This window comes from Patiria miniata, unplaced genomic scaffold, assembly GCF_015706575.1.
Source record: "Patiria miniata isolate m_02_andy unplaced genomic scaffold, ASM1570657v1 HiC_scaffold_15, whole genome shotgun sequence".
Lineage (NCBI taxonomy): Eukaryota > Metazoa > Echinodermata > Asteroidea > Valvatida > Asterinidae > Patiria > Patiria miniata.
The window spans coordinates 4,570,170-4,583,829 of NW_024037053.1; the positions used below are offsets into that span (position 1 = coordinate 4,570,170).

Consider the following 13,660-nt stretch of genomic DNA (forward strand, 5'->3'; position numbering starts at 1 on the left):
GAAATTAGTATAATATTGCAAAATAATTACCTTTGGGTTTCAGACAAAAAATATAATTCCAGGCGGAAGAAGTCACGAGAGGGCGCTATGTCCAGTTAACGGTGACCCGGAAGTCGTATTTTTCATGCATGAAAACCATGAAAACAAACTTGTTGCATGCAGAGCGAGCGTCTGTAACAACGAAGGTAGGGCCCCTAGCCGGCTGAGCCGAGTTCAGATTCAATGTCATTATTGGTTCCCTAAACCCAATGCCAAGTTTTAAACCAATAACATGCTGGAATTACAGTTGAAAGAGGCAGGCTTACTTTTTTTGGTTCTGGGAGGCAGGGAGGGGCGTGGATTTCACCCCCCCCCCGCAGATCTTGGCATATTTTGTTTTATATTTATTCTAACGTTAATTATAATTTGTCATAAAAAGTATTGAAATTCATATCATCATACACATAATGATAACGAGTGTCATTCGAATTGCCATGCATGACCGTGATGGCATGGGGATAAAAATTTAATAAACATTTTATCATTTGGCGGCATATCATGTAGGCCTATTAAAATAATAACAATACATGGAATTCCAGTGCTACTGGAATCATGGCTAAAGTATCTGCAAATTTGGGACTCTCATACTGCTATAGATGCTCCGATTGAAAATTCTTTGTGTTTTCAAATTCACTTGAACGGAGGCTAATACCTTATAGAAAAATTTGGCCATTTTCCTTCTTTTTTTCTTCTTAGCCTGAATGTGACAGCAGCATGTGACTTGAGGAATTCATAGAGCATACCAACATCTATCGTGCCCATTGCCATCTGTTTGCTGCCTCCCAAGATGTCAGGTTTGGAGAAGGATGCTGCCAAGATGCTAGTGATTGATGATAGCGACTCGGTGGATGGAGAGGAGTATCCTCTCACCCAGACACAGATGACGAAGCCATCAGGAAAGAAAAGGTAAAGATGAAGCTGACATCTGCTCTAGGTTATTGTAGCAAGTCTGCTGGAGACAATGGCCAGAAATTCCACCCAGTTCTCTCTCCCCCCCCCCCCCCGCCCCTTCCTGCCCCCCATCCCTTAACTCTCCCTACCCCACAACTCACCTCCCTTAAAAATCCATTGTATCAGAGTATTTCTTATGTCTTTAGCAAAACTATGTGTCAACACTTTTAAAATGTGAACAATAATAATTTAATAATTATATTTACTTACAAAGCCGTCTGTGTAATAATAGGAAAAATAATGGTTATTTTCTCCTATTTCCATTTTTTTCCCTTTGATAAATGCTTCTATTTCTTATTGTAATTATTGCCTACTTCATATTGCCTCCTTCAAACTTAAAGCATCTTTCAAGGATCTCAAATGAGGGAAACAAAAGGAATCGTTTCCCAAATGATTTCCAAAGGCAGAGAATCGACTGAAAATCTGTCACAAAAAAGCAAGTTTGGTATTTTTAACTTTCTGCTAAATTTCCAGTTTTTATAAGAAGTTAATCGTGGTTTATCCCCAAATTCCTTTTGATCATAGGAGAAAGGTTCGGGTACGTAGACCACAGGAAACCTGTGTCTGTAGTGGCAAGTCCGTGGTGATGGTCTGTCTTCTCTTTCTCATGGGCTGTGCCTGCGGGACCCTCGGGTATTTTGTCTTTCAACTGAAGGAAGACCTCAAAAGCATAAACGGAAGAGTGACAAGTTGTAAGTATGAAACTAATGCAAAGGTGTAGTTTGGGACCCTGTTCCACATATGCTTGGACTTGCGCGTCTCTATTGGCCAAAACAGGCTAGAAAATCACATTTTCCCCAAAAAGTACTGACCAAAAATCTAAAAACCTAGAGTTACTGTAAAAAAAAAAATACGACTGCTTGAGGCTTCAAAGTCATTTTGGAATTGACAGTCATTTGCAAAAAGTCATTTTTTGAATGGAACTAGTAAAATAAAATAAAGGTGTCCTTAACTACACTTACTTAAAAATTAATTTTGTGGTTCAAAAAGTTGGATATGAATTGAACTTGAAGTGGATGTTTTGGCCCTTATTTTATGGTCTGGCTTAGCAGAAATGTTGCTCATGTGCTAAGCACTATTTGCCCTTAGTCACAGGCACCCTACATCCTATGGTATTTTTGGCTTACTTAGCGATATGCTTAGCTGTTAGCGCCAACATGGAGAACATACTATGGCAGTCAATTCTTTTATACAGTCAGTTTATTATCTACTCATTGTGTTGCATGTGTTTTAATTTTTGATCAAAATATAATTTTACTGATTGATTTTTTTTAATGCTTGTGTTTAAACTGTTTTGTGCAATTGTATGTAAAATACAATGTTACTATTATGAAATAAAAGATGTTTAATGTTGCTTTTTTGTGTAATTTATTGTAAGGTGTTTGTGTAAACTTTATTTTTTCAAGGTTCCCATCAAATTCATAGTCCTTCCTTCTTCTTATAAACCTTGGGTATTTTTTGTTGTTTTTTGGCATTATCTATCAACAATTTCTTTGCACAAAAAGAAGAATTATATGCACCAAATTTGGCTCCCTAAAAATCTCTCCAAGTTTTTCCTCCTTTTGTTCATGACCTTACATTTCCTGATAAAAAATGCTTGCCTTCTGCTCCCAAATATCTTGCCTTAAAAAAAAAACAGGACCAATTAAAATAGTTCGTTTCCTTCAATTTTATTTTGTTAGTTTTGGGGAGAGGAACAAAATCAATCCTCTAAAAAAAATTATCCACCAGAACTTTAGTGAAGTTTTGCTTGGCTTCATTCCATCGACAGAGGGCGGTATTTTATTCGACCAGTCGTCGATTCGATCGCCATGATCGCGATAATGTTATTTTTACGTGCATTTCGCGCGCCGTTTCACCTGAAGGAGCACAAACTGTACGGTCATAATTGGTGCCTATGTGACATCAGAGGAGTTTACCCATCGATTGTGCTGTGGAAAATTTCGCTGCCAATTTTCACGATTTTCTTGTTGAAAATGATGGTGAGTCAAATTATGTGTGATTAAAAGCTGTACGCTGCTAATTAATGTGCATGATGGGGGTGATTTAAGATCATATTTGTAACGAAAATTTTGGATAAAGTGAGCGTTTGAATTAGATCATGAAGTCCAGTTAAAATCTTGGGGGGGGGGGGGGGGGTAGCTGGAGTTACCCAGCCCTGAGTTTTATCATTGGGTTGTCATCTAGGGCTGGAGCGCATTTTTCTCAAAACTTGTTGTAGTATTTGCAAAAAAAATTTGGAAAATGTTCAATTTTGTCCCCGTTACACACTAATTGCAACTGCAACTCGCCCCAAACTTGCCTGGAATAACCATTACACAGGTCCTTGAAGTAAAAAACGATCCACGATGAAGATTCAGCCTACAATTGCAGTGAAAACAGGAGGAATAACCGCTAACTTGACAACCTTGCTGGATTGGCCAGGACCGCTATTGGTTTGTGCACAAAAAAAATTGTGTACAATGAATGGCGGTCGATTAACAGGCACAGAGAGCGATCGCTGTCAACTACTCGTTTTTGCCGGCTGCGCTGGCTGTTGGCGCGTGACGTCACGCGGAAGCGTAACACCCGATGACTGTTTCATGCACTAGTATAAGGTTTACCACTCGCATCACAGCTTTGGTACTGGAACCGCAACCAATAGTGCATGAAACAGTCATCGGGTGTTACGCTTCCGCGTGACGTCACGCGCCAACAGCCAGCGCAGCCGGCAAAACCGAGTAGTTGACAGCGATCGCTCTCTGTGCCTGTTAATCGACCGCCATTCATTGTACACAATTTTTTGTGTGCACAAACCAATAGCGGTCCTGGCCAATCCAGCAAGGTTGTCAAGTTAGCGGTTATTCCTCCTGTTTTCACTGCAATTGTAGGCTGAATCTTCATCGTGGATCGTTTTTTACTTCAAGGACCTGTGTAATGGTTATTCCAGGCAAGTTTGGGGTGAGTTGCAGTTGCAATTAGTGTGTAACGGGGACAAAATTGAACATTTTTCCAAATTTTTTTTGCAAATACTACAAGTTTTGAGAAAAATGCGCTCCAGCCCTAGATGACAACCCAGTGATAAAACTCAGGGCTGGGTAACTCCAGCTAGGGGGGGGGGGGGGGGGGGGTTGTACGTGATTGAAGGGGCAGGTCATGTACCTACATGGTAATGTTTACGTCATTACCTGGTTGACTAACCCACTTGTGTGGCCGCGATATTGCTGCGCTGTATCTCTGGCCACATGCCAGGTCCTCCAGTTCTACTGAGGAGTTTATTCCAAACACTGGCGCACCCTTCTTTTGGCATTTTTTACATACCAGTGTATGGTCATGATGGTTGTATTCTATGATTTCTCATCTTTTGCCCTCCGGGTAGATAAGGTAATCTTTCTTCAAATTTTTCGAGTAATTTAGCATCTTTCTGGAGTCCATATGCGCCAGTGTTTGGACTAAACTCCTCAGTAGATTGGGAAACCAGATGTGTGGCCTAATGTACAGCGCAGCAATATGGAGGCCACACAAGTGGGGCTACTGGTTGACGTCATGAAAAATATTATGAATCTGAAAAAAAAACACCATTGCGACGTCTTTGTTCATCATATTTAAATACATTAATGGTCAGTCATTGCATATATATCGAGAAGAAGGAATGTTAATTTGTGACAAGGAAACATATTCATTATTCACTTTTCATTTTTTTACGGGTGTGTGCAATTTTTCGTGAGTCCCACATCATAAAGTTAGACTTGATATCCTTAACTTACCACCAAAGTGGATTCTGAATACTACATTCTTTCCATAAAATGTGTGGTGACTTTTATAAGCACTCAAAACCTACACAAAGTAATTTTAACTATCGATGAAATTTGATTTAATTAACCATCTTAAGCACTCAAAACCTACACAAAGTAATTTTTAACTAACGATGAAATTTGATTTAATTAACCATCTTCTGTCACTCAGATAATTTTGCCATTGATTTAGGATTTTAGGCCTGTCTGTTTTAAATTTTTAATTTTTTTGTCCATATGTGGTGAGGCATTCCATTAATGACATGTTTTGTAACCACTAGGTGCATCATGTGACAGGATTCTCCAGATTTCCAAGGTGAACCGCACAAGTCGGGGTTTTCCAGCACCGAGGGCTGTATCATCATTCCGCGAAACTGGAGCTACAGAATTCCAACCCCGGCCTGGTGCCGGGCCGGACTAATGGCGTTAAGAAGATGAAAAAGAGGAAGGAGCTAGACGCCCTCCTCATGAACACCATGAACGTTAAGAAGCTCGGCAAGGGTTCCGGCAGCGGTAAGGAGGGTCATGAACTGCTGCGTAACGAGGACAGCTGGGACTCCAACTCCACGGAAAATGACGAATTCTTTTCACCACCGAGAAGGCTAACAATAAGAAAGTAAGACATTATGTGAATCGAGAAACCTCAAACCAGTTATTCTCCAAAATTAAATTGCTGATAACATATATTTGCCATACATGTGCAACACATTATTTTTCTTCCGGAATAAATTTCCTTTTTATGAATTTTGTTTTCTTACTTTTTTTCCCCCTCAGACCTCCTAGATGGCGTTTCTGTGCCACCAGTATCCAGTTATGCGTCTTTGTTGTCATGGTGGCTTGTATTGTCGTCACCGGCGGTCTGGTCTGGATGCATCTTGATCTCAAGCAAGACTTAGACAAGTTGAGATTGCGAATCGCAAAAGGTGACCCCTAATCCTTGTGAAAAAGTCCATTATGTGATCTTGTTCAATAGGGACAATTTTTTTTAACAACCTTAACCCTCCAAGTATTTTATTTTAACTTACAGTAAGAGGGGGAAATCGCTGTGAAAGTTCAAAAACGGATAGACAAATTCCCAAAAAGTGCATAATGTCTTTTTCTAGAGTGGAGAAAATCATACCAAAAACTGACAAATTATGCATGAAAATTAGGCATGCGATGAGACATTATTCAGTAATTCTTTGTCACGTTTATCCACGCTGTTTGTTTAAGCAATGGTTTAAGCGACGACTTGGTTTGCGTGTGTTTTGTACAATACCCTTTTTGCTCGTAATTCCATGGTTACTTTTGAATTTCCACTATGTAATAATACCACATGACCTTGCAACAACTGATAGCATAAGGCCAAAAAAAAAAAATAGTTCTGCTTCCGGTTAGCCTACCTACCCTATTTTGACCGCCCCTACCCTAAATTTTTTTTTGGGGGGGGGGGAAACGAGGGAAAAAACCTGAATATCATCAATTACTACCTTTTACCCTTGACTACACGTGGACACCTCCATATGATTGTACACAAAAAAGTGCCCCCCCCCAAAAAAATTCCTACCTACCCGATTTTCAAATGCCATGTCAGAACTATTTTTAATTTTTTTGTGGCCTAATGTGCCAATTTCCTTGTCGTTAGATGACTGTATGGGGTAAATGCATTGTATGTACTATGTATGTTATGCCACTGTGTGACACAAGCCAAAAATGTAGTGTGGTATGCGACCTCGGGCGTCCGTGTTAAAAGTGTCTTCTCAACCTTTGTACATGTGCTTTGTAGTGTTCTATTTATAGACCTGAAGCAGTTTGACCTTTGACCTTATGCTAACTTATGTTGATTTATGTAAATTGCATACTCTACATATGTTTTTGTATGTAAATGAATGAAAATTCTCGGGTACCAGGCTATTTTTTGAACCTGTCTCGTTTTAGTCAAAGTCTAATATCTGCACTTCAGGGTCTATAAAATTTTACTATCGCGAGTTATGATTTTATAAAAATGTTTTGATGCAGTTTTAATACAGTTGTTGCTTTTCAATGTAAACAGAAGGACTTTGTACCTCTGCTCAGTCAAAGACATGTTCATTTGTATATAACAATGTATACATTCATGTATATTTGTTTTCATCAAATTTATTCATGCTAAGTGTTCTAATATGTGTGCATGTTTTAAAAAAAATACGAAATTATTTGGATTGTCGAATTGTAAATAATTGACTAGTTAATGACATCTGTTGTGTCTACATGATCATGGATTTGTGTTGTACTAAATTCAACAGAGCTGCAGCTGCCTAAATAATGTCATGATATCTTTGCTGTCAATTTTAATACCATGATAAGCTTGAGGGAAATGATCAGTTTTGAAGAGGCATCAGTGTAAGCCAAATTCACACACTGTGCGTTGTGGCTACATTTGGTAAAAGATAAACTGTTTGATTAAACTTGACATGTGCTACATTGTATTAAGTACAGACAGTATTAGTTTAAGTGCCATATGGCAAAAACATTAGGTGGATGCACAATTTAGTCCAACTTGTATCAGCCTATTTGAGATATGGCGGACACAATAGGAGTGCGCTATTTGGTTTTGGTAAACACGAAAGACTTTACCCAAATCAAACAGCGCCCTCCTATAATGTCCGCCATGAAATAGGCTAATGGATTGAATGTCATATCACACCTGTATGTCGATTTCCGTTGTCACATCACCATTTAACGCAGATTTTGCCGTACTGACAGCGGTCTCTGTGAAATTGATGCCTCTGTTAGAAATTTACTAAGCGCAGAAAATATTTGCCTAGCCAGAACAGGATACCAGCCAAAGTGTCCTAGAATTAACATTGCTTGTGACTGGTACCCCACTGATTTGTGCTTAGCACATTAATTAATCTGCTTAGCCTCTTTGTAAAGTTGGGCCCAGGAATAACTGGTCTTTCTTGTATGTTGTTTCAGTGGAATCTGAATTGGACACCTCGAAGGACCTAGCATCGACAGTAAGCACGCTACAATCGAAGATAGAACAGTTACAAAGACTCCCAGTGCAGATAAGCAGTATTACTAATCAGGTAAATTCACACTACACTGGCACTGCTGTGTTTCGCACCGCTGTGTTCCGCACCGCAGTGTTCTGTGTCACATCACGTAGTACGCACCACACACACGCCAATCTCCATATAAGGGGATTTTTAGTACTACTCGCGAGAGGCAAATACCATGAACATAGCTACATATGTAGAGGGGCATTTCACAAAACATAAAATAATCTGTCGAACAAAATCATTGGAAATTTACAAGTTTTGACTTTTTGACCGAAAGGTATTTATAAATGGGAATAAATACGTTCTTGGTTGGTGTTAAACTTTATTGGCCTCCAGGCTCCAAGCCGGTTTTAAACATACTCGTTTGAAACTGGCCAAGCACATATTTATTCCCTTATTAAGAAGTTGATTTTGGGAAAGAGGTTGATTTTGAAACTTTGCTTCAGTTTGACTGTTTGAATTATGAATTTGATTTCAGATTGGTTACCTGAATTTAACGTATAGCCAGCTCCAGGCCAAATTGAAAGCAGTCAAGAACGAGATCGATAATCAACCCGCTGTCGGTAGTGAGAGCTTACAAGCCTTACAACAGGTAAGAAGGCGCAATATTCGAGAGAATATTGCTTCTAAAGCAGAATTGTGCAGTTAATTTCAACCGTGCATTGTTGGAGCTAAATACATTTTTACTTAATCTGTATCCCATTAGCAGAATGCATGATGAAATATCAATGCCAAATTGTGTTCCTATTACCTGTCTGATGTTGATGTTGAGAGTTTCAACGTTTCTTGTTCTTTTTCACGAAACCAATGAATTACAGTTCACAAACTGAGCAAAGTAAGACCAAAATTGTATCTTAAATTTGACTGCATGCCAAGATATCAAGCTGTCTTGCAAAATCTCAGTTTTTATTTTTACCTTTTAGGATGAAGTTCTAGGCTCAATGCAACCCTTTTGTGATATTTCTGTAACATTGTCTTTCGTACTAGAAGCACTCATCTTCGTAACTTTTTTTTTCCACACAGTCAACAGCACAGATCGGCAGTACGTTACAGGGAGTACAGAGCCTACAGACCCAACACACAGGGCAGATAGACACACTCACCACTTCCCTTCAACAGCTGCAGGTAGGAGGCATAGACTAATCCCAAATCCCACAAAATCCATCAACTTTTGAAGGGTTTTGCGGGATTGAGGAAGGTAGAGCCCAGGCACTGTTACTTCACACACGGCTTGATAAGGGTCCCCACAGTCAAGGAAAAAAACCTGGTAGTTCCTGGAATCAAAGCTACCATGGAATGTCATGGACAAGTCATCAAACTTCATTTTAAGATTTCCGTGGGAAGCCTGCTTGCCTCTTGACATTTGAAGTGCAAAGAGTGTGCCATTTGCTTCATGCAAAGTGGTAGATTTTGGCAAATTTGGGAAGTTTCTTGTCAAAAAAAAATGCCTCAGAAGTTATGCAAAGAAAATGTCTTCAGTGTATCCCTCAATTTTGGTTTGGGCCCAACCAGTTGAACCTGACAAGTAGGTATATGCCAATCGTGTCCCATTTGCCTACTTTGAAGCAAGAGTTAAGAGTTAATCCCACTTCTGCCACCAAAAAATTAACAATGCATGATAGATTCAGTATATTTCAGTAGGCCCTTGTATCCACAAAAAGCACTTATCCAATCGAGCCAAATCAGACAATTTGTCTTATTTTTTTGTACTTTCAGACAAGCCTCACAGATCTGCAAGGCAATGTGGGCAAGTTGCAGCAAGCACCTTCAGTGCCTACGCCCGAACCCAACGATCCCGCTTCTGGCACCAATAATCCTAGTAGACTCTCAAATATTGAAACAGCAGTCCAGTCACTACAACAGGTAAGTAGACCTTACCATATGGATATCTTAGCAGGTTTGAGGCCCGGCTGTCAGTCAAACAGTGTGCATTGACCAATTAGATCAGGACTTTGATCAGGTGACCATGATCAAACTCAGTCACAAGCATTTTGAGGAATGTCCTCAAACCAAAAGTGGGCAGGGCTTAAGATGAAATCGGGAACAGTCTATTTCTAACGTTAAGGTGCTAAATGAAAGAATTTCTGAAATTATGTTTCATATTTAGGAACAAGAGGCAACGTTTTCTGTCGTCACAAAGCTTAACAGCACACTGGTTTCTGTTGGACATTGGAAGCAAGCCCTTATGCCGCGGATAGTAGCTCTAGAATCAACGCCTCGCACCAGTGATCCGTCCGACAGTGCCTTGGCCGAAAAAGTAGACCAACTACAGTCACAAGTTAACACTTTGGTAGGTGCAGATCTGTGGATCTTGGGTGAATTATTTCATGGACACGCTTTGTGAAAATGGTCTTTAATTTCTTACGTTGAGGTTGGGGTTTTTAAACAAAATTTTATTGATATGCCTTGTTTGTGCAGATGAGCAGCGTTCAAAGTCAGGCGCATGATCCAGAGACGGGGCAACAGACACCAAATCCCATAGAAAGTGACACACCGACAGACTGGAGACATGACATCGAATCCGAGATCCAAGCAATACAGAAACGATTAGACCAGGCAAGTCAAATTAACTTTGAATAAGTCTAAAAACTATTAAGTTTAACCAAACCTTGAGTAAATCTTAACTTTTTGGTGATAACCGTTAAAAAAAAATCCTAAAATCACGTCTCTTCCCTTTCTTTTCTAGCTCAATCCACAAGATCTCAACAACAATCTCCTGAACCCCAACACGACCCGTGGCATTCAGCATCAGATAGAGCAGTCGCTGTCCATCTTCAAGAAAGAAAACTTGAAATCGGTGGACGACCTGAAACAGGACAATCAGGCCATCTGGGGCAGGGTGTATCAACAGCACAGCGATATTGCTGAACTGCAGAAGGAGGTCGATGCCTTGAAAGTCAGGGTACAAGACCTGGAGAATGAGACAGGTAACTGTAATAGTGAATAGGCTTAGACTGGTACCTCAGCAGGACACACGTCTGAAGGACTATAATACTAGAAGTGATCTGGTCTCCTTCCAAGAGAAATAATGATTATTTTCTTCCGAATCTGTGACTCTCTTGTTTTCTTTCCATTTTCTGTTTATCCTCTACATCTTTCGTCGTAGCCTGTTTACCTTGAGTGAATTTCAGTCTTGCTATAGACAATTGCCATTAAAAAATAACCTCGGTTTCTTTGGAATAAGTTAGCTTTTTGAAGCCATTTGAAGTTACCTTTTTTTGATACATGTATTTGTCTTTTTGTTTTAGGACATGTGCCAACTGCTTTCCACTTGACAGGTGTGTGAAATTGTTCAATTTATTTTTTGTTGTTGCTATAAAGTTTTAGCTAAAACTAATAACAGAGCCCAACTTTAATAAAAACCACTGTTCTTCTTGGCTGCGAATTGGCTGCCACTGGTCTCTACATACTGATGGGTTTTTTGATGATTATGGAAAGTTCTCAGCAAAAATCCTGTGGATTTAAACGCAAGCTTAGAGATGTTTTGTATCAAAATTGAGTATGGTAGTATAACGCAGTGGAGAGTTGGAAAAGCTTTAACCTCAATCCTGCAAAATCCTCCAACTGCCTCTGTGTAAAAATTGCACACAGCCGCAATCCTGCAAAATTATCCAATATTTCTTGAATGTGGTCCTTGGAGGGGTGACTACTGCCTCAATCCTGCAAAATCCTCCAGCAATCACTGTCAATATGTTGAGACAGAGCCAGTGACATCGAGCAGTGCAGAGGATTTCAAATATAATATAGGCCTAAATTTATGCACAGCTGAGCATAAACAACACAAGGTCCGGCCCAAGACCTTGACACAGTGCATCCTTCCTAAATCAACCACACAGATTTGCCATATAGCCTCAATCCTGCAATATCCTCCATTTTGCAAAGAGCATTTTGGAGGATTTGGGCAGGTTAGCGTTAACCTAAATAGAATAGATTGCTCTTTAATCGAAATTCCCGTGTTTGTTGCTCACTTGAAGACACCACCACATCAGAGTCGTCCACGCAAATGACCAGCGATTTACAGCGGCCGGTCAGAATACCTGAGATATCGAAAGCAGAAGGTACTGTAGTATAGTCTACAAGACTTGGTCTAACACTGTATTCATTGCTTGAAATACTTGACATGATGATAACAATATTTCAAGTATTTTTTTTCAAATAAGTTACAAAGGGAAGCTGATGAAGTGCATTACAGTAATTTTAAAGTTTGCATTGACTAGAGTGAGGTTCGAACCTATGACCTCCGGATTGCCGTTCCAGTGTTCTACCAACTGAGCTATCCAGCCCTATGCTGGTGGCTCCCTTTTGGCTTTGTTCAAGGGACGCTAATCAGAAACCATAAACCTTATTTCGTTGACAACTTAGAAATCAATATTGTAAGTAACTTGGCCTTGGATGAATAACTGAGATCTGAACTTGTGTTGAGAAAGTTTGGTTAATTAATGTCCTTACGGCACTTGCCATAATTTGCAAATTTTAATTTTGTTTTGGCAGATGTAGAAATGAATTTTTTTCGCATGGATGAAAACAACGACGATTTCTTGACTTACTCCGAGCTAAGTGATTTCCTTGGACCCGCCACACCTCCAGAAGACCAGCTGATGAAGTTTGACAAGAACCAGGACGATAAGCTGGATCTAGCTGAATTTAGGACGGCCCTAGGATTCCCCGAAGAATAATTGGTGCTTGCTGGTAGATAAAATAATTTTCAGTTTAGTAGTAATTTATTTACATATGGACAGGGGACTCAAGATGCTCAGACCAGCTTTTCTTGAAAGGAGCAAAGCATTTCCAAAGATGGACAACTGCAGATGTTGGCTTTTTGGAAGAAGAAAGGATGCAGTTCGGTGTTCAAGGATTGGAGAAACAAAACAGGATTAGTTTTGATTTTTAGGCACAATTTAAGAAAAGGACTTGTGCTAATGTCCCAACTGAAGGATTTAAAAAGGAAGTTGAGAAGTCAATAGATTGTTTGGCGTTATAGAACAATCTCTACTAGATTTTGCTTCAGACTAGTTGAAAAATTAGATTTTTTGGGAAGTGGCCGATTTCAGGAAGTTGCAAGGTCAGCAACTTTGCTGGAAGAAAAAACTTTCTCGGACGACTTAATCCCAGTGGTATCCAATGTCTATTGACTTGTCAATAGGCTGTAGTAAAATCGATCGATACTTTGCTCAGAATGGTCTCTGCAGATTCAATGGTAAACGTGTGGAGTGATCCTCGGTTTTCCGTTCTTTGAGTTTCACTTTTGATGTTAGGTTGATCGTGTTCCATTTGTTGGAATAAAATTTTAGACATATATTAGCTTGAAATTTCGTCTTGCTCAGAGAAAAAAGAGCTCACCCCAAATTTAGAATTGCTTTCTGGAATTTGTCATGATGCAATTTAGAGTACGTCTTCCTTTGGGTCTTTTGTTTGCATCAAACCAGAAAATGCCAGTTTAGAAAGTAGGCAATAAATTTTTAAAAACTAGTAATTAGGTATTCATGTAGTCTTCCATTGACCAATCATATGTGTTTTTGTACCTAGATGTATGAATATTCATGATGTGTGGTCTAAGTTGGTTTATAAGGAGTAATGTAATTGGTTCCAAATGGTTTGATCCGGTTCCAACTAGTGAGAACCAGTTTTAGAGTACAGACTGTTGTCCCTCTTGGATTGGTTCCAAAATTGTGTTACTAACTGGATCCAACTGGTTTAGTCCAGTTCTTACTAGATGCAAGTAGTTATTGGTACAATGCAAACTTCAAAGGTACCGTATCTCTGTTACTGTACGCTTATGGGTGAGCCGGCACCGCGTTATGGTGTAGTTTTTTATTGTTAGGGAAATTAGGACCAAGTTATGGGGACTTTCTGCTGTCCCCACAGCGTCTTCGG

At 39.6% G+C, this 13,660-nt stretch overlaps 1 protein-coding gene across 2 annotated transcripts; it reads left to right on the plus strand.

Annotated features, from left to right (window-relative positions):
- Positions 1–54: 54 nt before the first annotated feature.
- LOC119722516 (EF-hand calcium-binding domain-containing protein 14-like) lies at positions 55–13,244 on the plus strand. 2 transcript variants are annotated; one of them, XM_038192682.1, is made up of 13 exons: positions 55–185; positions 736–945; positions 1,516–1,682; positions 7,701–7,813; positions 8,265–8,378; positions 8,810–8,911; positions 9,503–9,649; positions 9,894–10,076; positions 10,205–10,342; positions 10,473–10,713; positions 11,035–11,064; positions 11,761–11,844; positions 12,278–13,244. In XM_038192682.1, exons 2-13 carry the CDS (start codon positions 827–829, stop codon positions 12,460–12,462), a joined length of 1,623 nt encoding a protein of 540 aa, XP_038048610.1. In that variant the 5' UTR covers positions 55–185; positions 736–826; the 3' UTR covers positions 12,463–13,244. The 2 variants fall into 2 exon arrangements, with proteins under 2 accessions (XP_038048610.1, XP_038048609.1); XM_038192681.1 differs by lacking the exons at positions 55–185; positions 736–945; positions 1,516–1,682 and adding exons at positions 2,824–2,972; positions 5,045–5,379; positions 5,538–5,686.
- The last annotated feature ends 416 nt before the right edge of the window (positions 13,245–13,660 follow it).

Coding starts and splice junctions, on each gene's coding strand:
- LOC119722516 (XM_038192681.1), top strand. CDS start 5,198: ATGAAAAAGAGGAAGGAGCTAGACGCCCTCCTCATGAACACCATGAAC. Junction 9,650..9,893: donor CAGTCCAGTCACTACAACAG/GTAAGTAGACCT, acceptor TTTCATATTTAG/GAACAAGAGGCAACGTTTTC. Junction 10,714..11,034: donor AGACCTGGAGAATGAGACAG/GTAACTGTAATA, acceptor TTTTTGTTTTAG/GACATGTGCCAACTGCTTTC.